Below are 23,369 nucleotides of genomic sequence, written 5' to 3' on the forward strand. Positions count from 1 at the left end.
TGTCTAAAATCATGTAGGAAAATGCAATTTTTAATCTAGATTAATTACAGAATCTTGTGAAGCTTTTTTTTATCTATTGACAGCACTAAGGGCGCTTTCACATATAGTTTTGGTGGACTCGGTGCGGTTCTGGTGGTGAAGTTGCAACATTGTTGCATTCTTCATTTGGTTCGTCTGCATTCACATAGCAATTTGTCAAGCGCACCGAACTTTCTGAACAATGTCACGCGGTCGAAAAGGGCGCTCGTCTATTGGACACAATGGAGAGTGAAGATCCCTCCCCCTTCAGGAAGTGAGATCCGCAAAAACACAACAGCGGCAAGGTAGAATAGAAAGCACAAACACGGAGGAACAACAAATGTGTGCCATCGTGGGATTTCTGCTCTTGCTTTGGTTTTTCCAGCAACTACACATTTTTCAAGAAGGCGCACAATATGAGCAGCAGACGAGACAGCGAGGCAGAGACCGTTTCATTCTTCAAATGAGAAGAGTGAGATAATGCCGAAGGAGAAGGCGAGCCCTGGTGATAAGAGACTACGACGTGTTGGCTTTGTTATTACACAGACGACAAGCGAGGTAACGTAACGTTTACTCCAGGGACAACGATGGAAATAATGAATGAATGAATGAATGAATGAAAGAACTTTATTTAACAGGGCACAATACAGTACAGCTCAATACACAGGTTCGGTGGGGGTTGGGGGAACTGTACATTGGAGGGGGCCAGTTTCTAATTGCCTTTAATGTCCTTTTTTTCTAATAGAGGCCTTGCACGGAATGTTTGTGTCATTATATTTATTTCAGTATCGCTGCCTGTAACCATTGATGACCACTTTCAAAAGAAAATGACTAATTGATGTGCAGTGATAGAGTAGCCTAGGTAAAACACTAGAAAAGCATGACATTACAATTATACTGTGACTTGTTTACAAGATCCAGTAATAAGACACAAAATTATTATTATTTTGTTGATATATTTGTCATATATCATTTGTCATATAGCAACTATTATGAATTGAAAATGGGGGACCCTGATGTAAACAAGACGAAAGTCTTTCTCTGGTCTGCACCCCCTTAACAATTGTGTGTATTGAGCTGTACTGTACCCATTCTACAATCTGTTAATAAAGTTTTCAATCAATCAAATTATCTTTATTCATTGCTGTGACGACCCCCACTCTACCTGCAAATGGGGAGTCTTCTGACTCAAAGAGCAGGGTGGAGTGGGTAGGTTGTTACCCCAATTTGAATAACCTGTGCAGTGCAGAGAGCTGCCTGCAGCAACAGTATATGTTCCCCTGTCTAAACCTTCTGTCTGCTTCTCCCATCTGCTTCTCCCATCTGCTTTCCCCATCAAACAGGACAGGTTGTATCAGCCACCAAGTGAACCAACTTGTGATCCTCTGTCCAGTCTGTTATACACATTTGTTGTTTAACACTTTGACTGCCGGAAAACGCTTAAAAGCGTCATTCCCGGCCATGCTCAAGTTGCCGGAGGACGCTTTACAGCGTCCTTATATCAATATTTCAAAAATCTGCGATCGGATTCATATTTCCCCTCCGCTGGCCTGAGATCCACCAGGAGGACCCACTGAGCTCTCTGGCGGTTCAGGAGCGCCATCTGGTGGCCGATCGGCGCAATCGCCAAACAGGAAGTGCTATGGAGGTTGTGCTGGTCGGCCGTATTACTTCCGGGCACTCTGTTTGGCTACCGGGACTCGATCTCGACACAATACATAGCGATCGATTGCCAATAACTCGATAAACAACATGATTTGGACATATATACTATTATACAAGCTGGAAATGGACCCGATATTTCTACATACCATAATAGGTAAATGACACTCATCGCCCAACGGCGCGAGGAGGATACGGTAAGATTCAGCGTTATTTTTTATCGTATTCCATATAAACTGTTATGATGAACATATCACCCACACTAGATGAATGATATAACGCTGCCCACGGAATTATAAACGATCCCCCGCCCATCCGGTCATCATCAGATCATACGTAGATCATTCTAGAAGTACGTCCAATTGAAATTTTTTATAGCGCCCCGATTGCCATCAAACTGTATTTCATCATCAATATAATGCATTTGGGGCTATATATCACGTTCTGGAGAAAGCTGCAGAAAGAGATGAAAACATACTTATACATTAGAGATTAGACCATACTTTACTATGAATATGTGAATGAAAAAGTTTAACGTTGCTACACAATGAACAATACATATAGGACTTTGAATGGGCCCTAATAATGGCAATGTAGCAATAGAATTTAAAAAGTTATAGCCCTGCAAAGAAGGGGAATTTCTCCATAGACAAATAGCGCTGGCAATCCACAGTCATTTTCCGGATTTCTGGCCGGCACCCATAGTGTTAATTCGATTATTATTTGTTAAATTCTTTGTTAACTTTGTATCACGTGTGTTGACTCCCTTTATATGATAACCTCTGGTTCGTCATATATGGGGGCTCGGGCCGTTTGTAGGACCTTTTGGTAGAAATTGGGAATTCACTTTGTTTGTAATTTGACCTAGTGTGGTTAAATTAGTATTTGTGCTGGGTACTTTGGCTAGCATTTGTGGTTGGTAATTTGACTGGCATTTGTGATTTGAGTTCCTGTTGGGACGATTTGTTTGGGCTCTGTCTGTTTATAGAAGGGCTAATTTGAAAAAATATTTAGGCTAATTACTTAATCTAATCTTAATCTTGGACTAGTGTCTGTGACCTGAGGTTTGCAGCTAGTATTTGTGGCCTGTTGGCTAGAATTTGTTTGTAGCCTAATTATTTGTATGCCAGTGTTGGGGAGTAAGCACATGTGATTTGGTCTTTGTTCTTGGGGTTTGATTGTTTGGTATTTGGGGAAAGTAGCAGTTTGTTTGTGCAGATTTCTTGTGGTGGAGATTTGTTACTTTGTTTTGTTTGTTTGTTATTGCTTGTGTTGAGGCTTTGGAGTTTGATACCTTAATGACAGTCTGTGTATTTTAGGAACCATAAATCCCAAGTTAGGCAAAGATGGCAGGTTTCCAATAGGGGGACTGGTCTTGGCATTTTCTTTTTTAGGCGGCTACAAATGCGGGTAGAGTCAGGCACTGGCATTGGCGCTTGTGTCCTCTCGGGAGCACGTCTCTGGCTCAGAGGAGTGGCTGTATAACAGGTACTTCTTCTGCCCAGAGAGTTCCAGTGCATGAGTACCCCCTGCATGTAGTAGCATGAAGATTGAGCTTTTGAGGTAGTTAGTTAGGCACTGTAGCTAGTCAGGGGGGGAGGTTTCATTTGATCAGACTTGTTTTTCTTGGTATTCACGCTTCATTGTCCCAGCATAGGTTTTGTTTTGTAGGCCAACAGTGACGTATGGCACTTTGTTTGAGTGTGGCACACTTTGTTTAGGCCAGTAGTGCACTATGGCACTCAGTTTTGAGCGGCAGAAGGAACTTCTGTTACGGCAGTTGGCTTTGGATGAGGCAGAGCACAGACAAGAGTTCGCTTTGGAGGAGATTAAGCAAAAGGCTGAGCTTGCCAAAATAGATCTGCAACATAGGGAGCTAGATTTATTGTTTTCTCCTCGTCCAACATTGTCTGTGTTTCCTGTTCCTGTACCTAAAATTTCTCTCGTTTCAGGTTTGGGGAGTGGTGATATGCAGAGAGGTGTGCGCGCTGTGTTGCCTGTAGATGGTGTGGACAGTGGTGCAGTCGTAATATGGGAACTGCCCACACGCTACGTGCGCGCGCACGACATACATGTTCCCTCAGTTGCGCACAGAACAGATGATTATTATGCATAACAATGTTTTAAATGTGATTGTAGTTACAATTTCTTTAATTGAATTAACTTAAACTAGAAAAGTAAATACAAACTAAATTAACAATGTAACTTAGAGTTAGTTTACAGAAGGAATTTCCTTCAGACTGAAGCACAACTTGTCTCATCCTTCCAGTCGGGAGATCAAGCAGCCCCCCACCAATTGGTAGCCTACAGCCAGGGCTTGTATCCTATTATTATGCAAAGTCTAGGTGATAAGTGCCGGCGGGTAGCTTCATTGCTTTCTATAACGGCCGGGTACTTATCGCACCGCGCACTTCTGCCTCAGTGACCTACTAACATGCCGTGTAACCGCGTGTGTGCACGACTGCATGCCTGGGTGTGGACATCGATCTGGGTAACAATCTTGCTGAGGTGCGGGTGTGGGCCGAGGGGCCTCTCCCAAGTGTAGTCACCCAAGACTCTCCTAGTCCAGACTCACAAGACTCTCCTAGTCCTATGTTTGACGATGTTGACAATGACAACATATCAGATGTTGTCATTGAGCATCCAGCCTGTGCAGTGACACAGGCAATGACAGCAACGTGTGATGCGCAGGGGGCTTCCCAGGGCGCGGATGTTGAGACTGTTCATATTAGTTTGGTTCTGCCTGACCCATTTCAGTCCATGTCGCAGACTACGTTAGTTAGGAAGCAGGACAGTGATCCGGCTTTAGAAACGCTGTTATATACATGCCGGCCATGCCGTTTGGAAGGATTGATGAGACAAATGTTATTGCCAAAGGCAAAAATGCAATAACATGTGAACATGTGAACCTCCTAACGCCCACCAACTTTTTCCCATCTAAAGGGGGGGGGGGGGGGGGGAATAATAGGGACTACAGTCATGTTTCTCTCTGTTCCACTTCTCCAGTACCCGTTCCTGAGAGGGGACTGCCGTGGCTCCTACTGGCTTCCAGAGAGGTTGCCCAGGAGATCACAGGGTTTAGCCCTAATGACCTGAGGTTTGGTCAGAAAATTGGTGGTCCCAATGCTGTTCATGATGTGACTATTCAGAGTGAGATGGTTGGGAAGGAGAAAGTGAAAATGGGAAAAAAGAGAAAGGACAAGAGAAAGAAAAGGGGGAAAAAAGATAAAATCTCTTTATGGTCATTGTGCTGAGATGGATGATGTTGTTGTGCCCACAACTTTCCAGCACCTAATGACATGCGTCTGGGCGTGGTTGACCATTTAAATTTAAATGGTAGATTTTAATTATAGGATTGACTCGATTGTTTTGAAGTACATTTCATCTTTTAACATCCTGTGTTCTTCTCGTCTCGTTTGTTCCCCAATCCCTTCTGTCTCTTACCCTCTTAATTTGCTTCTTAGGATCCTATGTTGCAGAGAGCGGAGGCAGGAGGGTGAGGGGAAAGGGTGACCGGTCAGCAGGGGTGTTGGAGATGATTTGTGTCTGAAATTGTGTTGCTTTGTTTGTGATTTTGATATTGATGTTGTTTATTTGTATATACCAGGGATATCTGGAAAGGTTATAAACTATTTTGATTTGAATTTAGAGGGAGAAAATAAATAGTTACATTGTAGAGTTTGCTGTGAGGTTTTTGAACCAGTGACTCTTAGTTTGCTTTATTTAGCTCTTTCATAGGGCTGGGCGATATGACGATATTATATAAATATCGGGTACAGTTCATTAACGATACACTTTTTCAACGTATCGTGGATATCGTGATGTTTTGCCCAAGAGGATTGTGTCGCGTCAATCTGTCCACACGTTACTCGTTCATATCTCAGCCTGTGCTGAGATATGCCCATTCCGCGGTCTGTTAATAAAGTTTTCAATCAGACAGATGTATGGAAAGGCTTTTATTATAACATTCGTTGTAGTAAAATCATTATGCCTCATTTAGCATCCTGTGAAGCACTGGTCTCCTACTCAACGGCCGCGGGGAGCTAACGTTAGTAGCTTTGTTGATGTTCAGTGTTCACTTCAGCACACGGGACATTCAGGAAGTCATAACGCTTGCCGATTGGTGCTAAGAACAGCAGGGCGGGTGCAAGCGGTGTGACGTCATTGGCAGACTCGACTGTCAATCAAAATGATTATGTTTCCGTCAGAATGAATGAATGAAAACTGTATTAAAAGGTTGCAGAATGGGTACAATACAGTACAGGAGGATGAAGACCAGAAAAAGACTTTCGGCTTTTTTACATAAGGGTCCTCCATTTTCAATTCATCAAAACATTTAGAGACATACATATATACAGTAGTTTCATAAAAATGCTAAAATGCTATTTATTGATTGATTGATTTAAAACTTTAACATATTGCAGAATGGGTACAGTACAGCTCAATACATACAATTGTTAAGGGGATGCAGACCAGAGAAAGACTTTAGTCTTGTTTACATCAGGGTCCCCCATTTTCAATTCATCATATTTCATATCTAAATCATATAATATCTCATATGCAATATATAATCTAATAATCTAAATCTAATATAAAAATGCTAAATGCATGGGTATTTTATTTTGTCTTTAATGTTAGCTTGCAAACTCAAATACTGTCTTGGTAAGCCTCATAATGAATTGTTTGGGGTAAAAAAGAAAAACATCGTGATGTGTATCGTGTATCGCCGAAAGGTCAGAAAATATCGTGATATCATATTTAGGCCATATCGCCCAGCCCTACTCTTTCATATCCCTGTTTGACAAATGTTTTTGAGACATTTGTATTTTTGAAATTGGTGTGTGCTGTTATCTAATGTGTAACCCTTGTTTTGTCTGTTCCCTAATCCCTACTGTCTCCTGCTCTCTTAAACTGCTTCCTAGGGCCCTATGTTGCTGAGAGCGGAGGCAGGATGGTGAGGGGAATGGGTGAAGGATAAAACGATGTTTTTGATTTGAATTTGGGAAAAAGTATTATTGTTACATTTGGGTTAGCTTGTTTGTAAATAAAAATGTAATTTGTTAATAGGGTAGAACCCTTTTCTTTAGGGGGAGGGTGTGACGACCCCCACTCTACCTGCAAATGGGGAGTCTTCTGACTCAAAGAGCAGGGTGGAGTGGGTAGGTCGTTACCCCAATTTGAATCACCTGTGCAGTGCAGAGAGCTGCCTGTAGCAACAGTATATATGTTCCCCTGTCTAAACCTTCTGTCTGCTTCTCCCATCTGCTTCTCCCATCTGCTTTCTCCACTCACAGGCACAGGTTGTACCAACACCCAAGCTGCATCCTTTGACATATTATAGCACTGATACTTACACCAAACACACACCACAGCATACTTACTCACTCATCCACACACTGCACTCACCACTGATTCTTATACAAAACATTTCATTGTTCATGTCATTATGCTTTTGTTTGTTTAGATAGGTAAATTCTTTTTTGTTAAATTGTTATCACGTGTGGACTCCCTATTTGTCATAAATTACCTGTTTGTGACATTGCCTATAAAACATGTTTTACAGACAGTCATGCTGGAAGAAAGAGAACTACACAAAAATGCAGTGCAATTTAGAAATATAGAGTATAATATACGTTTAATTAAAATATGTCCACTATAAACATTTACACATTGAATAATCAATTAATAAACAAACAGTTCAATGATACTATGTACTTTATCTTTACAGGAGCATGTGGACCATTCCACGTCCCTGTAGTTGGTGGCAACATATCAGTGACAACTGGAACAACAGAGACTGGCAACTAAACTTCAGGATGAAAAGAGTGTCCTTCCTGCACCTGTGTGACATCCTGCGACCCAGTTTGACACGCCAGAATACCAGCTACCGACGCCCTGTCTCTGTTGAGCTACGGGTGGCAATATGTCTGTGGCGGTTGGCAACCAATCTGGAGTACAGATCCATCTCTCACCTGTTTGGTGTTGGCATGTCCACTGCCTGTCTCATTACCCAAGAGGTTGTGACAGCCATAAACCAGGTCATGCGACGTCAATACATCAAGACCCCATCTGATGCGGAGCTAAGGGTGATCGTCCAGGGCTACAGACATAAATGGGGGTTCCCCCAGGTTGTGGGCTGTGCTGCTGGGTGTGCTGTCATCATCTTTGTTAAACTCCACTGAGCTTTGATCCCCTGTTAATAAAATAAATTACAGTGTGTTTAATTAAATTAATTATGTGAATAACAATTTAACCAAGAATGGTTTAGAACATGTCATAGGCCTGGCATATAATTTATAAATTCATATCCTTACATACTGTCAAAGGCTAGATCATCTAAAGTGTTTGAAGCTTTGGTGTGTGTGTGTGTGTGTGTGTGTGGCTCGCAGAAGTTTGCCTGGGTTATTGTTTCCATTAGGTGCAGGGCTAAAGAGCTCAGGGCCCTGTTTCTTGTACCTGGATAACTGAGTTAGCCGGATAACTTTAACTGGATAACTGAGTTAGCCGGACTTTCCGGTTCCATGTACGTGGATTTTCCAAATCACCATGACAACAGATCCAAAAGTTTGAGCCTGGTCGAAAGCAGAGTTCAAGTTCGAGTTAGCCGGATCACGCAGAGCCACGCCCCCGCAAAGAAAGTGACAGGTCGTTTCCTGAAATTATTCCCACAGCCTAGGATCTGCGTTATATCATTCTGAATTACGTTTTTGTGCTCCATTCTTCCAGAGGGGTCTTTTGAAATGTAAAATAGACCCAAAATGCTGATACTAAATTCACTTTGTCCTAAATAATGCACGTTATATATACCGTGGCGCTCGCTCGGTGCGATGTACACATTATAATGGTTATTTTAACAACGCGCAGCATTGCAAATGTGAATCCCGCGGGGACATCCTTAATGATTGAAACCTATCGCTCGTTCGGCTCGGATTCCCTTCATATTCTCCGCTGTGTATGAGGAGCGAGGAAGGAGAGGAGCGCCTGGATTCTGTTTCATTCAAGCAGAAATTGAAACGTTAGGCGTGGATTGTGGCCACACCCTCGCAAATAATGGCATGTCCCTTCCTCAGAGATCCGATTGACGAAGGAGCAATCATAGTCCGATTAGCAGTTCATAGAGAGAGAGTGCTTAGAGATCGCCAAGATCCGTTAGCATATACTAATGAGTTCCTGTACGAGCGCTATAGATTTAGCAGACGAGGAATCATTTTCCTCCAAGACCTCCTCGGGCCACACCTTGTTAATCAAACACGCCGCAACAGAGCGTTGACTGTCACCCAGACCCTCTGCATTGCCTTGCGTTTCTTTGCCAGTGGTACCTTTCTGTACACCGTAGGCGATGCGGAGAACATCAGCAAAGCCACTGCATGCCGTGCTATTCGCAAAGTATATTTGGCCTTGAAGACGTTCATGGATGACTACATTACATTCCCTGGCCGTGTCCAAGTGAATGTAATCAAAGAGGGCTTCTATGGAATTGCGGGTAATTGAGTTATTCAATATTCCACCATTTAATTAAAGTGCATTCATATATCACTATTCCTTACGGAGCTCATTATTATTATGCAGAGTTTCCAAATGTCATTGGCGCGGTGGACTGCACGCACATCAAACTCAAAGCACCCTCTGGCCCAAACGAGGGTGATTTTGTGAATCGAAAAGGCTATCACAGCATTAATGTGCAGGTAGGCCAACTTATGACAATTCCCCTCAAATTACATTGCTATAAAAGCAATCATATTTGTTTTAACATAGGGGTCATCATGGACCTTGCAATTGCCTGCTGTATGGCTACCCATGTACTGTACAATAACCATGACTTGACCGCAATTCATCTTAGATGATCTGTGACTCCACCTGCCTCATCACCAATATTGAGGCCAAGTGGCCGGGCTCCGTCCACGACTCCAGAGTATTCAGAGAGTCTGCACTGTGCAACAGCTTCGAGCAAGGTATAGCAAATATCATGTCATCTATAAATGCTTATTTCATGTAGAGGTGATCTAACATTGTATATTATCTACTATAGGTCATTACGATGGACTCCTAATTGGAGACAGGGGTTATGCATGCAAGCCCTACTTCATGACCCCCTATCCAGAGCCAGCACCAGGGCCTGAAGCCCGTTTCAACAGGGCTCATGCTCGGACGAGAGCCCGGATAGAAATGACCTTCGGCCAACTGAAGGGCAGATTCACGTGTCTGCGCGGGCTGCGGGTGGCACCAGACAGGGCATGTGACATCACTGTGGCCTGTGCAGTGCTCCACAATATAGCAACACTGAGGAAGGAGAGGGTCCCAGTCATCCTGGACCATCCTGAGGATGACCTACAGCCAGTCCACTTGGACGAGCAGACCGGACAGGCTGCAAGGAACAGAATTGCCCACCATCATTTTGGTTAGGTGTTGAGTTCATTTAGGTTAATGTTGGACTCATCTTACGTATTCCTCTTTTCATGTTTGCATGTTTAATCTATATGGTTCTAGGCTTTGCCACCCTCTTTGCTTTCAAGTTATACCCATTCATAGAGGAACATGTACAAGAAGAAGAAGAGATCCACATGTTGTACAATAAAGTCTTTATTTTTTCTGACTGCTGCCCCGCCTGCCCGCCTGTAAATGAAAGTGCACACAAGAAAGAATTTCAGTTAAGTTGCATTTCATGCCAAAGCTCACAAATACTTTAGGCAAAGCTTCACATGGTTACACTTACATCCAGCTGCTGATCAATCAACTCCATCTCCTTGTGTAGTTTCCGTATCTTTATCCGGCGGTACTCATTCCGACCCACCGTCTCAGACTGTAGGAATTCAACCTCAGCCCGCAACTTCCGCTTATATAGTGATTTGACACTTTCACGGTCGTTCTAAAGAAAGAAAATGAATGTGTGGCGGTCAGATGGCAACTAAACTCAGACCTCCCCTCACAATGTGAGGGTATTAAATGATAACTCACCTCCCCACCCCCAGTTCCAGCAGAGTGAGAGGGGCCTGCAGGCTCCGGCCGTGATTCAGTACCTGGCTAAAGGAATGCATTGATTTAGTCCAAATACCACTCACAAGGAGTGAGTTGGATAGGAGTATTAGTTTCCACAACTTGTTTTTACCACATCACCGGAACATGCAGTTAGGGTGTCCTCGCCATCGTCTGCTGGACTGTCAGTCTGTTAGTGAATTAGGAATTATTAGGAACTTTGGAGAATTGTCTTTGGTTCTTTAAAGGACACACACAATGAACATGTATTGATGGTTTTATTTCGGTATTCTACAAAGCAAAGTAGTAGAACCTTTTATGAAAGAGAGAAAATGACCTACAACGTGTAGGCTGAAGCAGAGGCTTATAATTGCTAGATACCCTTTTTACATTACATTATTTACCAAAAACACAGACATAATTCAGTGGATGATATTGCAATGGTTTGGGATATTTTTCAATGATCATCTGATTATTGATTTCTTTATTGCTAAAATAGAACCATTACACAATGATGCAGCAATATCAACTTACATCAGTGGTCTCCTCTGCATCAGCAGGTCCAAACACTGCAAAATGTGACGATGGTTAACTAAATGAATAATCATGAAAGAGACTCATAGAATGAAGTGCACCTATACCTCTGGGATGAGGGCTCCTAGGATTACTCCCGGAGGCGGAGGAGCTGCCCCCAGCTACACCCTCCATTATGGGTCTTCCCCTGTTGTGCTGGAGGGCCAGCTCCTCCGCAGGAGTGAAGTCAGGGGTCTTCGGCCCCCCCCCCCCGTCTTGGCCATGTCGGACCTCTTTTTGTTTGCTGGAATATGAAGGATCATACGACATTGACAAGCTGTTCAATGCAATACCATGGCACAGATTGTATTAATTCACTCACTCACCATTCTGAATTATATTCTTATGTTTGGTTTTCACCTGCTCCCATGTCCGTTTGGACTCTGGGTTGTTTCTATACATGGGGGTTGAAAGCACTCATAATTATATGACAGTGTTGGTAGTACACCATAGCATATCATTATTGTAGGAAATTAATAAGGTGGACTCATGAATAATGTAAGAATAGAGAGGATCACACGCAATTTCATTTCACTGCTTCAATGTATTGAATGTCTGACCTAATACATATCCTCATATACGTATCTATTAATCCATATCAATTATATGAATACGCTTTGGGCTTTTGTATCTACTTATTCTGAAGGTTGTGATAATGAATAATATACATTTGCCCAACACTTACGCATTTAACGTATCCGCGATGTGCTGCCACGCACTCTGCCTTGCCCTCGCAGCGGTGGCAGTGTTGGACTTTATATTGATGATGCTCTTGTGGTCTTCATAAGTGCGCATGAGCAATTCCTGCTCAGCGGGGTGGAAGAAATTTGCTCTCGTCGCTTTCGTCATTTTCGCTCTGACATCTGCATTTCTGCACTCGATCTCTGATGCCTTTTGAGGTGACGCGGCCACGCGCAATTATCCAGAGTCGTCAAGTCCGGCTTGAGTTAACGAGAGTCAATCGGCCTTCTTGGAACCTGAATAGCCTGGCTTCAATCATCTCGTTAACTGAAGCTGGATAATGACATCTTGATCGACTTAGTTGAACCACGTACAAGAAACAGGGCCCTGGTGTGAAGTGAAGAGAGAAACACTGTACTAGACACACAGAAATACAGATCACAAAAAAAAACTCTTACCACTTCTGTCTAACTCCAGATCAGCGGAGGCAACACTATTTTCAGTCGGTGCTGGTGATGATGCCGTCTGGGTCTCATCTTCGAAAGACTCGACAATATGTTTCGGGCTGGATGTTGGTCTTGTGCCAAGTATAGCGTCCAGGTCATCATACCAAGGGAACTTGTCTTTCTCGTCCCCCGAACTCCCACTTTTTCGCAGCAAGTCGTGGACTTTAATGTATTGCTGGCGCAGTTTTTTTATTTTGACGTGGCATTGATCCATCGTTCTATTATACCCCATTACCGCCATCCTCTCGGTAAACAACTTGTACACCTCGTTGTTTTTGTGGGTGCCCACAAGCAGTTGTTTTATTTGGTCTTCTGACCATATGTTGATCAGGGCTTTCACCTCATCATTCGCCCAAGTCTGTCCATGAGACATGTTTATAAAATTATAGTGGGCGGCTACGTGGTGCAGTGGGCAAGGCGCTCACCACAAATACTGGAAACTGAGCAGGGAACACTGCATTATCGCGATAGCGCCCCTAAGAGGATCTGGCCGGTATTGCACCTTCTCGAATTCATAGAGTAGGGTAGATCTGCAGTGCCGCTTGGCGACCTTGAATAGGTTATTAAAATGGAATAAAAGCAATAACAACTTGCCACGGATTTATCCGTGCCTCTGTCCACGATGCACATAGTGCTGAAAATATACACTTTGACTGCTGTTTTTATAATAGGATTATGGTTATACTCTTGGCTACATTCGAAAAAGAAACACAACATTGTACTTATTCGGAGATCAAATGCCGGTTTGGCAACATGAAGCAAGGATACCTAACGTTACATTTTCAACAACAGAAAGGGGCTGTTCGTCCAGCACAATACATTTGGTTATTTTCTTGGTTATAAGCTCTGCTTTGTTACCGTCTGCAAGGAGTTTCTCGCACTTCTGAAGGGTTTCCAGTGACGTTAACGTTAACTGCTGCTGCAAAACATTTCCTCTCTGCATTCGTGAACTCGACATAATGTTACTCTGTTTCCATGAAGTGTTTAATTAAGTCCATGGAGTTTCCAGTGTTGCTGCCACCATCGCTTTGGAGATGGTACACTCGGCTGTGTCGTGTTATTCGACAAGTATACACGCGAGTCCTCTGTATTTGTTTGTGAGTTAGCTCCGTAGCTAATCCGCTTCTAGTAGTTAACGTTACCCGTCTGTGACCCCAGTACGGTGGCCAGTACTCTCGGTTAGCCCTTTTACACCAGCAGGGCTCCGGTTCAAGCTCCAGCTCCGTTCTGGAGACTCTGAACTTTGGTGCTCTCTGGCGAACCGGCCCGTGTTCACACCCATTTAAGCAGAACCAACATTCCACTGTGTCCGTCATCAACAGGGGCGTTACTCAGGCGGAGGTAAAAATAATGCGTGGAGAAAGGCTTAGCGAGCCTCAACGCGCGAGCGCACACACAAAAGCACACACACACTGTATACGTTTGAAATTAATCGTTCCAGCAAAGTAGGCTTCTATTATTCAAATTACTGTTTTAATGGGTATCATAGTAGTAAATCCTACTGTAGAACATGACATTAGCATGACATCTGATTTATTAATGCCAATACTAAAAATTAGGGACAAACGCAATTGGCACAAGTGTAAATGATGGATTAGTCACTTACAGTTAACATCCGACTGATTAGCCCAACTGGTTAGTCCGCTGGCTGTGGAACCTATGGTCACAGGTTAAATCTCTTGGTTCCAAATGTTTTTTTTTTTTAGGTTAATTCATTTATCCACTCTGGTTGGATGGTGTATTGTACTTGTGCTGTATAATGACAATACATTTTAATCGAATCTCATTTTGAAATCGCTACGCTGCCTATTTTCCCTTCCCAGCCTTCCCAGAGACAGTCACGTTTCTCTCCTCTCCCCAGGCTCCTCAAGGCCGTTCCTACCGCCTCCTCTACTGCCTCCATGAAGCCTGACGCTGCTGTGCTCTGTGCTTCGTGCCGGTTGTCGGACTATGCTCAAATCAACTCGAAATGGATCTAATCAGTGGATTGCATATTTTCGTCAAGGAAGCAGAATAAGGCTAACCCTCTCTGCCTCTGGGACATTTCAATCGGGCTACCAACTTGAAGTCGTGGACATTTGGATTATCGAAGCTTTTGGGATTGCAATAAGAAGATTTTGAATCTGTTTACCGCGCACAGGACCTACAAAAATGAACTGATTAAGACACTTGGACACTTGGACTAATGCAGTCATTTGGACGGAGTTGTTAAAACTCACTCCACTCAAATCAATAGTTATAATTCACTCTACTCAAAATCAAATTTAAATCGACGTGACTGGGAGAAATGTTGCCAGTCAGTCAGCCAAAAGCTTTGAACCTGTGACTAGTGATGCACGATATATTGGCCGCCGATATAATATCGGTCGATATGGCCGTTTTTTTTACACATTGGTGTCGGTCCGATATCAAGATAGGGCTGATATATATATATATATATATATATATAAAAAATAATTTGCTCTTTATTTGATTATCATAAAAAAGTGTTTTCTATACAAGATATCGACATCGGTAAATATCGGTATCAGCCAGAACAGCAATATTAATATCGGTTATCGGTATCGGCCACAATTTTCACATCGGTGCATCACTACCTGTGACCATAGAATCCACAGCCAGCGGACTTACCAGTTGAGCTAATCGGTCAGATGTTAACTGTGAGTGACTAATCCATCATTTACACTTGTGCCAATTGCGCTTGTCCCTAATTTTTAGCATTGGCATTAATAAAATCAGATGTCATATGTCATGTTCTACAGTAGGACTTACTACTATGATACCCATTAAAACAGTAATTCGAATAATAGAAGCCTACTTTGCTGGAATGATTCATTTCAAACAGTGTGTGCTCGCGCGTTGAGGCTCGCTAAGCCTTTCTCCACGCATTTCTGGAGCATTTCTTTATCCACTATGGTTGGATGGTGTATTGTACTTGTGCTGTATCATAACAATACATTTGAATCTAATCTCGTTTTGAGATCAGTCGCAAATCGCTTCCTGTTGAATGGATCGGTTGAGTGCAATGCCGACTCGCTACTTTCCCCCCGTTTACTCGTCTTCACAGCCTAGAATATGACACACCCACTGATGACGTCACGGTTCACGAGGAAAAACCAACTATTTTCCGGTGCCAGCTGAGCACCGATTTGTCACGTTCTGAACCAATTAATCCCGGTGTGAACGCGCTGGCCGGTGCGAGATTACGTTCGGGAACCGGCTCCAGCACGGAGCCTGGCCGGTGTAAAAGGGCTATCTGTGTCATATTAGTGTGCACACCATAGATATATAACACCACAGGCTGTTTTGCCTTTTTCTTCTTTGAGCTTAAAATAACTCCACACAGCTGACATGATCGCGGTGCACTGCTAACAAGACTCACGTTTAGCTAACGATAACGTTGTTACTGTTCACGTGATGGCATGCTTTACAGCATGTATCGGATGGGGTAATACTCAAATGTTTTTCCGATATCCGATCCCGTGAATTTGGCCAGTATCGGACCGATACCGAGTATCGGATCGGTGCCATCCCTAAGTGCAAGTAAGATGTTTGTGGCTGCAGGACTTCCTCCCCAAGCTGTCTTAAGAAATCTTATATTTACATGTGTTTGTCTGGTAAATTACTCTGTAAATGAGCTCATCTTGGTTTTGTCCTTCAATCCCAGCAGTGGAAACACAGACAGTTGTCTTTATGTTTATATGACATTAATCTGTATTTTATTTTAAACTGTGATTTTTTTAATGGTCCTTTTATATGTAATTTATTCTATGTATTGTCCTGTCTTTTATATGGACCCTGGGTCTGTAATAAAATGTAGATTGATTGACATCCATGAGGTGTTTAGGAATGATAGAAATTAAGAACAAAATTACTTTAAAGAATGTAAATGAAGTGGTAAAATTATCACCTCTGGCAAGCTTGTCCATGTCCAGCAGACCATCCTTGTTGTCACAGGTGATGGGAAGCGTGTGGACGTCTGGACAATCCATTAGGGTTTTCTCTAGACGTTGACACAAAGATCACAAATCCATCATGGTGGACGCAGTGGATTATTTGCCAAAAAAGTGAAGGCTAAATTACAGCAGGTGAAGAGAAAAAGATACGTTCATGTCATGGTTCATTATGTACAGAAAAAATTGCCTAAATCTGCCAAACTTCTTTTTGTTGTAGTGTACTTGTGCTCTATAATGACAGCTAATCTAATCTAAATGAGGGAAGCCTCCACTTCCTAACAAGTTGAAATAACGGTTTGCGACGGGAAAAAAGGAAATGTTAGCTTTAGGCTAGAGCGTGTTTACTTTAGTCTGTCTTACTCTCACTTTTACACTGAACTCAGAGTCTCTTCTAAGGAAGCCTCCTAGCTCTCCAAACCATGCAACATAAAATATGATTGTTCTAACAGAACAGAACAATCACAAACTGAGAAGGTTTAGTCAAGGTTTAGCAAACCACACATTGGATATGGGACATGTTACAATATGACTTACCAAGAGCAGATAACTTTGCGTCGTTAAGGTGTGAAAAAGTGTACTGATCCCAGACATGTAGGATAGTGTTATGTACTGATCCCAGACATGTAGGATAGTTTTATGGACTGATGCCAGACATGTAGGATAGTTATATGTACTGATCCCAGACCCAGACATGTAGGATAGTTCATGTACTGATCAGACATGTAGGATAGTTCTAGTATGATCATGTAGGATAGTTCTAGTATTGATCACAGACATGTAGGATAGTTCTATGTACTGATCAGACATGTAGGATAGTTCTAGTATGATCATGTAGGATAGTTCTAGTATTGATCACAGACATGTAGGATAGTTCTATGTACTGATCAGACATGTAGGATAGTTCTAGTATGATCACTCACAGACATGTAGGATAGTTCTATGTACTGATCATGTAGGATAGTTCTAGTATTGATCACAGACATGTAGGATAGTTCTATGTACTGATCAGACATGTAGGATAGTTCGTATGTTAGGATAGTTCAGGACTCCCTGGAAGAAGAGATCTTGTATCTCAATGGGACATTCCTGGATAAATAAAAAAAAATAAAAAATAATGTATGTACTGATCACAGACACAAGTGTTAATTTACGTATTATGATGTCCATCGGCACTTACTTTATCAATTTTGAAGATGGAATTGATTGATTGATGTAAACAAGACGAAAGTCTTTCTCTGGTCTGCATCCCCTTAACAATTGTGTGTATTGAGCTATACTGTATTGTACCCATTCTGCAATCTGTTCATACAATTTTCAATCATTCAATCAATTCGCCAATAAAGGGGTTATAGCATGCGGGTTAAGTGATCATTATATGATATTCTGTACGCGCAAAAAGCTAAAACAAAAGGCTGGCTGTCACAAAACAGTCACATCTAGAGACCTCAAAACCTACTCTAGCGAGGCCTTTAACCTTGAACTGGAGGGTCTGGACTGGTCAGATGAGCTCAATGGTACACTGGTTGAAGAAACATGGATTGTCTTCAAAACCAAATTTTCAACAATACTAAACAACATGGCCCCCCTAAGAACCACCAGGGTAAAAGATTGCGCGGAGCCGTGGATGCACGCTGAAATACTGACCGCTATGAAAACCAGAGACAAAAAATGCTCTGAGTTTCGTAAAAGTCAGTCAAAGCTTACCATAAGCACGAGCAGTGAACTCCAAGCCCACGTGACTGAACTCAAACTGGAAAGAAACAGACTAAGAAATGATGTAAACTCCATGATCAAAACAGCAAAAAAAAAATTCATCAATGACAAAACCGAGGAAAACAAAAACAAACCATGTGAACTTTGGAAATTACTCAATAACCAACTAGGCTGCAGTAAAAAACTTAAAACCAGATTCTCAAACATAAACATAAAGACGGACAACACGCTCATCACAGAAAAGCTGGATGTAGCCAATTACTTAAATAGTTTCTTCACAAACATAGCCACAACACTGGTAAACAAACTACCCTCCCACTCAGGGCATTATGGGGTAGAACACATAGTAGCATACTACAAGAACCTAGGGGTCCACAAAGACTACTTCAAACTGGAAATGGTAACAACAGATGAGGTACTCAAAAAAACTGAGCGCCCTCCAACCTAACAAGGCCACTGGCCATGACAACATCCCCTCCAAATTCCTCAGAGACTCAGCAGCCGCCATCACCCCAGTCATCACACACATAATAAACCTCTCCATAAAACAGGGACACGTCCCCAAGGACTTCAAAATTGCGAGAGTGACCCCTCTGCACAAAAAAGGCAGTAAATTAGACCCAGGCAACTACCGCCCTGTTTCTATCCTTACCTCCATCTCGAAAGTCATGGAAAAAATTGTATACGAACAGGTCGAAAAATACCTTGCGGAAAAAAATCGAATCTACGAATTCCAATCTGGCTTCAGAACATCCCACTCCACTGACACATGCCTTCTCTATTTAAACGACCACATCAAACAAGAGGTGGACGCGGGCAAATACTGCGGCATGGTCATGCTGGACCTACAAAAGGCCTTCGACACTGTCAATCACACCATTCTGATTGACAAGCTAAAAGCAATTGGTTTTGATAGTCTATCAGTGAGCTGGATGCAATCCTACCTGGAGGGGAGAGAGCAGATGGTGGAGGTAAACGGTACCCTATCCCCCCCCCCTCACAGTAAGCTGTGGTGTTCCACAAGGAAGCATACTAGGTCCGCTACTGTTCCTAATTTATGCAAATGACATGTCGTCAGCTTGTGACTGCAACTTGTTCCTGTTTGCGGACGACTCAGCCCTGCTGGTCTCTGACAAGAACAAGTTACAGGTTGAAAAAACCCTCAGCTCAGAACTAGGCAAAATCTGCATATGGCTCGCTGATAACAAACTATCATTACACATGGGCAAAACAGAGTCCATTCTCTTCGGTTCAAATAACAAACTAGCAAACAGCTCCACTGTACACACAGACAGTGGAGCTGTTTGCAGATAGCGAGCAAAAGGATTCTCCGGCGCTGCAGCGGGACCCCATTGGTAACGTTAAGTGCTTTGGTCATTTCACATTCAGCAAGCCCTCAGCTCGAATACGCATTCAATCAATGTTATAAGACATTGATATCAGGAGCTATCTGTAGCTACTGCTAGCCGGCTAGATGACGTTAAGACAACTATTTAGTTCAATCGGACATTTCGTTTTGAACAGTGAATTAACGTCAGCTAACGCGAGCTAACGGAGGTATCAACATGCACTACAAGACTTGCTGGAGCATTTGTTGATATCAGGAGCTATCGGTAGCTAGCCGGCTAAATACCGTTAGACAATGCCTACTAAAAGTGAATAGTTGACTGGGTAATTTTGTTTAAACAGTAACGATAGCTAGGTAGCTAACGTTAGCTCAGGTCGAATGCACTATCTAGACTCAGCAGAGGAGGTCCGCCTCCTCTGTGTTTACAAACTCTACACGGGTACGGGCGGGGCTAGGGAGGAGGAGCAGTTTGCAGGTCCTGTGCGTCTGAGACAAGCGAGTGAGATATCCACTTGATCAGTTTCCGCGATCGGCGAATATGACTAATTATCGGAATTCCCCGATCGCATATTTATACTGATTATCGGCCGATAACGATCGGTGGCCGATCGATCGGGGCATCCCTATACACTACACGACCAAGGTACCCATGTATATGTCAAAATACTTCCCAAAGGTCAGTGAATACCACGATCACAACACCAGAGGGAGCTCCACAAATCATGTTAAACCCAGATTCGGCTCAAACAAGGGACTAAACTAGAGATGTTCCGATACCATTTTTTCCTTTCCGATCCGATTCCGATACCTAAGCTTTGGGTATCGGCCGATACCGATACTTATCCGATACCAGTGCATACATAAAAAAAAAAAAAAACGATATTATATAAATTATATATATATTTTTTTTTTACAGATACTGTTTTATATATACTGTTTTTTTAGTAATAACTAGAAAGTAATGGTATTTATTCAACAACGGGTGATTGTATAGATTTGTATTAGTATCATTAATCAATGAGTATGGGGCTGCAGCACTGCAGATATACCCTAATCCAATGATCCACACGGACATTAGACGGTGTTGCACTCGCTACCCAGTGGCTCTGCAGATATACCCTACTCAGTCTGTAAGCTAGTAGCAGATAGAACGTGCATGTTGTGATTTTTTTCGATGCAAAATAAATATTCAACATTCTCTTTTGAGACTCCGCCTCAGACTCTTATCATTTGGCACTAAAAGCTAAACATTGTCACTGATATGGCTGTCCCCAACATGTCATTAATTGTGTACGCAAGGTGGTCGATCAATGACTACGTTAATGTGAGCTAGGTTAGCTAGCATGAGCTACCGGTATATGGAAAGACTAACGTTACTGGTGACATTGTGATTTAACTTGGAATACTCCTTTGCCAACTTGCTGTACTTTGCTTGCAGGTCTGCAGCCATTATTGCTGGATTATGAATAGCCCCAACTTTAGCCAAGGTAACGTTAAAGCTAGCTTTCGGTTAGCTGTTCAATGCTAATAACACCAGGCACCAAGCGAACCCATCAGAGCTCCCCGTCAACAGCGCTCTGGCATTGACACTTTAATTCACGGTCGATTAAGCACACGTTTGTTTTATAATGCTCACTCAACAGACCGCAGTGTTGTTGATAAATTACGTGGGAGCATGTCTATGTTCCCCGGGTTCTATGTTCCCTGCTTTGATTGATTGATAGATTGAACATTTTAGACCACCAGCCCTGATTCCAAACTCTAACCTTAACCAGTTCGAACGAGGGCCTAAGCTTAACCGTTCGAAACAAGGCGGACATTAATAATTAATAAAATAATAAAAAATTATAAAATGTTCAATCTATTAATCAATCAAAGCGGGGAACATAGAACCCGGGGAACATAGGACCCGGGGAACATAGGGATGATCCCAATTACGTCATATGGTATCGGAGCGCAGCATTAGAGCAGCATCGGCCGATACCGATACCAGCATTTTAGGCAGTATCGGCGGCTTTTCCGATACTGGTATCGGTATCGGAACAACTCTAGACTAAACACGTTTCGCAATTATGCCACATCAATGTGGAACGCCCTACCCAAAGCTGTAAAGGAATGTGAATCACTACCCACTTTCAAAAACACTCTAAAAAAACACCTAAGGGAGACTGCAACTACAAACTGGCCCCTGTAAATGTCCGAACACAACCCCCTCCAATGTACAGTAAATTACCAAGTATGGTCTTGTCAATAATCCAATGTACAGTTTTGTTTGTACAGTTGTACAGTGTCCCCCACCCACCCCTCCTACCCAACCTCCCCCCCCCACTCCTACCCAACCCACCCACCCAACCACCTCCAATGTACAGTCCCCCCCCACCCCCACCTACCCAATCCAATGTACAGTTTCTACGTCAAATGTATATACTCTTGTTTCTGGACTCTTTTTGTATCACAAACAGTACTGTAATTGCAAATCTGGTATGTCATAAATGTATAGATGTAGCAGTACTGTCTATCTGTATGTCATGTATGTCATATGTTACGATGAATTGAAAATGGGGGACCCTGATGTAAACAAGACGAAAGTCTTTCTCTGGTCTGCATCCCCTTAACAATTGTATGTATTGAGCTGTACTGTACTGTACCCATTCTGCAATCTGTTAATAAAGTTTTCAATCAATCAATCAATCAATCAATCAACATGTAGCCGCAACAGTTCCGTTGATTGATTGATTGATTGATTGAAAACTTTATTAACAGATTGCAGAATGGGTACAATACAGTACAGCTCAATACACACAATTGTTAAGGGGATGCAGACCAGAGAAAGACTTTCGTCTTGTTTACATCAGGGTCCCCCATTTTCAATTCATCAGGACATATATGACATACATGACATACAGATAGTCAGTACTGCTACATCTATACATTTATGACATACCAGATTTGCAAATACAGTACTGTTTGTGATACAGAAGGAGTCAAGAAAAGGGAGTATATACATTTGACGTAGAAACTGTACATTGGAGGAGGTTGGGTGGGGGGGGGGGGTTGGGTACATTGGGATATTGACAACCATACTGGGTAATTTACATTGGAGGTGGTTGGGGGGGGGGGGCACACTGTATAAACAAGTAAAACTGTACATTGAGGGGGGGGGGGAGACACTGTACAAACAAACAAAATTGTACATTGGACTATTGACAAAACCATACTAGGTAAATGACTGTACATTGGAGGGGGTTGGGTTAGGATATTTACAGGGAATTTACGTTCGAGCCGCTGCTGCAAGGAAGAAGCAATACGAGGAAAACAATGTGAACATAATTGTACTTACAGATGTTGTGGTTCCAGATGTGAAGTCTTGGTCCAGTACAGTTAGGTTCTCCACAGAGACGTTAGCAAGAGACTCGTTTCATTGTCTCCAACGTGGATGTCTCTGGTCCGACTCACAACAAAGACAACAACACACTTGATCTGGTTCACAATCGGGTTCAAAGTCAGTCGTGTTTGCACGGAGGAGTTGACGGTGGCCGATCACAAATGTGTTGTGTTTAACTTGTCCTTTGATAACGGTTTTGAACCAGAGAAGCGAGTTAAAAGCTCCTCAATGTAAACAGTCTGGCTGTAGAAACGTTAGCTGCTGCGACGCGCGGCCATCTTGCCAAACCACTCGTATTTCCGCGTTCCCGTTTTGCGCTCTGATTGGCCACGCACGTTTCTGGTCATGTGACATGTGCGCCAATCGTGGGACGGCAGCGTGATTACATATGCACGCCGCATTTCTCGGAGACGCTCTCTGATTGGCCGACGCCTGTTTCTACACTGGTTAAACTTAGGCACTCTTCGAAGTTGGTTAAGGTGATGATTCTGACCGGCCCGCGAAAGATTACATGATAATAAAAAAAAAAAAAAAAAAAAAATTTGGCCCGGCCC

General features: G+C 42.7%; 1 protein-coding gene and 1 long non-coding RNA gene across 2 annotated transcripts in view; one reads left to right on the forward strand and one right to left on the reverse strand.

The window, feature by feature from the left end:
• LOC311236494 (uncharacterized protein) overlaps window positions 1–10,083 on the forward strand; it is a gene marked incomplete at both ends in the record, with an annotated part of 63,389 nt that extends 53,306 nt beyond the window's left edge. The window contains 4 exons of the mRNA XM_084324172.1: window positions 4,687–4,830; window positions 5,145–5,176; window positions 9,521–9,632; window positions 9,782–10,083. Of these exons, the coding sequence (XP_084180298.1) occupies window positions 4,687–4,830; window positions 5,145–5,176; window positions 9,521–9,632; window positions 9,782–10,083 (590 nt within the window). The remainder of the gene's footprint in view (window positions 1–4,686; window positions 4,831–5,144; window positions 5,177–9,520; window positions 9,633–9,781) is intronic.
• Window positions 10,084–10,417: 334 nt separating this feature from the next.
• Window positions 10,418–10,816, reverse strand: LOC311236918. The gene is made up of 3 exons (XR_014620264.1): window positions 10,787–10,816; window positions 10,636–10,701; window positions 10,418–10,546 (listed from the first exon to the last, which is right to left on the reverse strand). It is a non-coding gene; the product is annotated as an uncharacterized lncRNA (long non-coding RNA).
• Window positions 10,817–23,369: the final 12,553 nt, after the last annotated feature.

The sequence above is a fragment of the Notolepis coatsorum genome (genome assembly GCF_963971535.1).
Source record: "Notolepis coatsorum genome assembly, chromosome: 11".
NCBI lineage: Eukaryota > Metazoa > Chordata > Actinopteri > Aulopiformes > Paralepididae > Notolepis > Notolepis coatsorum.